This window comes from Eurypyga helias, unplaced genomic scaffold (assembly GCF_000690775.1).
Source record: "Eurypyga helias isolate BGI_N326 unplaced genomic scaffold, ASM69077v1 Scaffold34147, whole genome shotgun sequence".
Lineage (NCBI taxonomy): Eukaryota > Metazoa > Chordata > Aves > Eurypygiformes > Eurypygidae > Eurypyga > Eurypyga helias.
In genome coordinates, this window is record NW_010260344.1 from 1 (window position 1) to 3,238 (window position 3,238).

The 3,238-nt window shown below is 50.1% G+C and overlaps 1 protein-coding gene across 1 annotated transcript; it reads right to left on the reverse strand.

The window, feature by feature from the left end:
- Positions 1-340: 340 nt before the first annotated feature.
- Positions 341-3,193, reverse strand: MRPL20 (mitochondrial ribosomal protein L20). Its single transcript, XM_010155016.1, has 4 exons — positions 3,090-3,193; positions 1,812-1,922; positions 1,430-1,507; positions 341-514 (listed from the first exon to the last, which is right to left on the reverse strand). Exons 1-4 carry the CDS (start codon positions 3,174-3,176, stop codon positions 341-343), a joined length of 450 nt encoding a protein of 149 aa, XP_010153318.1. The 5' UTR covers positions 3,177-3,193.
- Positions 3,194-3,238: the final 45 nt, after the last annotated feature.

The window sequence follows — 3,238 nt, forward strand, 5'->3', positions numbered from 1 at the left end:
TCGTCCCCACGCAGTGCCGAAAGACGGCTCACGTTGCTTTTCAGTCGCAGTTACCCAAAAGGGCGCTTTATTCAGCCCAAAACGCCCAGAAAGCACGCGCACGCCAGCCGTGTCCTTCACACGGGAAATTCTGCAGGCCTGGCTCAGCTGCTGACTGCGGCTTCTGTCTCGGTGGTTCAGCAATTGCGGGGAAAAGGGATCGGGGCGCACCTTCGCACCCCAGATCCGCCCCATCCTTAAGAGGATTTTCTTCCGCGGCCCAGACGCGAGCAGCAGGCAGGGACAAGCTTCACCGGCAGTGCCAGCACCTGCTGACAACGCACCACCCGCAGACGTAACGTCAGTAGTGGTGCACAATCCGTGAAAACACCCCCTCCGGCTCTTTTCCGTCCCCCAGGGCAGCACGGAAGCCCTCCTGTCTCCTCCTCTGGGCCAAGGCAGCGAGGGACTTGAACGTCTTCGGCTCATAAATGGCCAAGTCCGCGATCATTTTTCTGTTCAGCTCCACCTGAGACTGAAAAGAAAAACTGCTGTTTGACTACCGTAATTTTTAGGAACAACACTGCAACACCTAATGATTCTGAGGTCTTGGGGCAAATGTGCTGCACAGTTGTGGAAATATTAAGCAGGACGGTCAGATGTGCCTCCTCAGCGGGGGGCGTCTCCTTCAGCCAGGGTGTGACATGTTTACGGGATTTCTCCAAGCCTGGCAGACGCCAAGAGCGGAAGGAGAAATGTCCGATCTCACGGAAGGCCGTGTGTTACAGGTTAATCCGCGGCACTTCGTATGTGTGACTACACAACTATTCACGTCTACCTCTGCCAGAAGCTGCTGGGTACCCTCAAGCAGAGAAGGACAGACTGGAGGGTCAAACCCCCTTAAGGGCCCGAGGCGTTAGAGGGTTAACCGTCCCCTCCGAGGGGCAGGTAGTACATCAACAGTTTGCTGCTTGCTTTTAACAGAGCCTGAGACAAGTGACACGGCCCTGAGATCACAGGGACAGGCATCGTGAGGGGCAAAAAGGAAAAATTAAGTTAGCTTTCAGGCTGTGCTTCATTCTTTGGGTTACAGTGTCAGAGTAACCAGGAGAAAAAGTGTATAAACTTCAGGAAGGATATTACTTTACGGAAAACATGTCAGAAATGCTACAAAGTCATCTATTTATTGGAAACAGATTAAAAGTTTTGAAATACGCTACAAATTTAAGTGTAGTTCCACTTTAAGGGGACACGCTACCTTTTTATTAGTCACAGCCAGGAGAGACAGGTTTTAATTTCACAGTTCCAGTATCAGCAAATTAAAACCGGTGCTCCAGAGCAAGGGAGAGTGGCACCAGCCCTGCATTCTCCACGCTCACTGCAACGCAAGGCTACTGACACTCTCCCAGATTCGTTGTGTCAGTAATAATTCTCCAAGCACCATCCTTACCTTGAGCAGATTGCTTATGAAAGCAGGGTATTTCAAACCATGTTCGAGGGAAGCGGCTTCGATCCTAGTGATCCAGAGCTAAAAACATGAAAAATAACATCTTGGATAATAAAATACTTGAAAAATAAGCCTTTAGCATGCTGACTCGCTCACATTTAGCAAAGATAACATTGTCAGACTTAGGTATGTTGCACTGAGAAGACTGTCTGCATGAATTTCAGAACGTGAGCTGTTCCAGACTACAGCGGGACTAAGCTTACTTTAAACTCTTCTTTTTCACCCACCAGTGAAACATTTTGAGATCCCCCCAGCGAGGAAAATGACTATTTCGCTTCTGCTCTTCTCCCATTTTAAATTTTATGCCTAACATTTAGCTCCTTACCGCTCTTAGGAACCTCTTCTTCTCTCTTCTAGCCTTTGTAGACCTCACAAAAGCTCTCCGAACGCTTCGTACAGCCAGCTTATAGCAGCGGTTCTTCCTTCCCCGGAAGTGCTGAAACCAAAACAAGATGTTCAGTTAACTTTAAGGCTGTCAAACCCTTCAGTAACACTAACATATGCTCGTTTGCACCTCACAGCTCTTCATAACAAGGATCACAAAATACTTCAAACATCAGCTAAGCCTTCCGCTGACCTATTATGAAAATATTATTTCCTTGTTTTATAATTTGAGGGAAACCTGAAGCTGAAAAGTTGGAGCAGGCTGAAAAATTTCAGTCCAGCTGGAGGGAGCCAAAACCAGAGTTCATTCCAGGCTGTTGTTCCAAGGGGAAGGCAAGCACAAAATCATCTTCAGTGCTTTCCACCAGCCTCTGAACTCACACAGTTATTCTCGCTCCTGAGCTGCCCTCTGTCAGTGTGAATACAGGGGTGGGACAGGAGCCTCTGGTATGTCACGAACATTGCAGTTACCCCAACAGGAAGCATAATGAAAGAAGTTTACTGGAGTTACCACTGACATCCATCTAACCTGAGGAAGGAAGTAGTTAGTGCTGCACAGTCAGACAAATAAACGACTGGTACTGGAAGGCATACTACCACCCAGGATGCCAACAGTCCGCTCCCAAAAAGGTTTTTACTGAACCTAGGTACAATAGCTTGAACTCCAGTTGAAATCCTGCTGTGAAGCAGTCTCTCTCACCTTCTAAAACGCACTTGAAGAGCAAGGTTAAAATATTTTTTTCTCCCTGCTCCTTTGCCCAGTTAAAAAAAAAAACCAAACCAACCAAAACCCAAAACCACCTCACACACTCACAAATCACAGCCAACACCAGTGTACAGTGTGCTCTATTTACAGAATGCTCTTCCCGCAGTGCTTGTATTCCTTCCGCCACAGGGTTCTCACTTTTATTCGTACCCATCCACGGGCACACATGTGCTGTCTTAGGGCACAAATACCAGACGCGTTCACGGCCTCCAGATTTAATCAAATACAACTTCACACACACAGAAAGCGCTAAATTGACGTGAGCCAACTTGACAGACCCCCACGTTTCCAGGAACAAGCACCACTGCTGGGCAAGGGCTTGCGGAGACCTGAATACAGGCCGCTCGCTCCCTAGACCCGGGAAGGACGGAGCACCCCCGGGAGGGTCGAACTGCCGCCCGTGCCGCGGGGGCCACGCAGGGAGGCAGGCAGGGTGGCGGCGGGCACACTCACCCGGGCATACTTGAGCACCTCCTGCACCCTCCAGAAGCGGTCGGTAAGGCGGCTGCGGAGCCAGCACGGCGCGCTCAGCAGCACCATCTCCCCCGCCGGTTCGCGACAGAGCGCAGCGCCCCCCGACTTCCGGGGCGGGGACAGGAGGG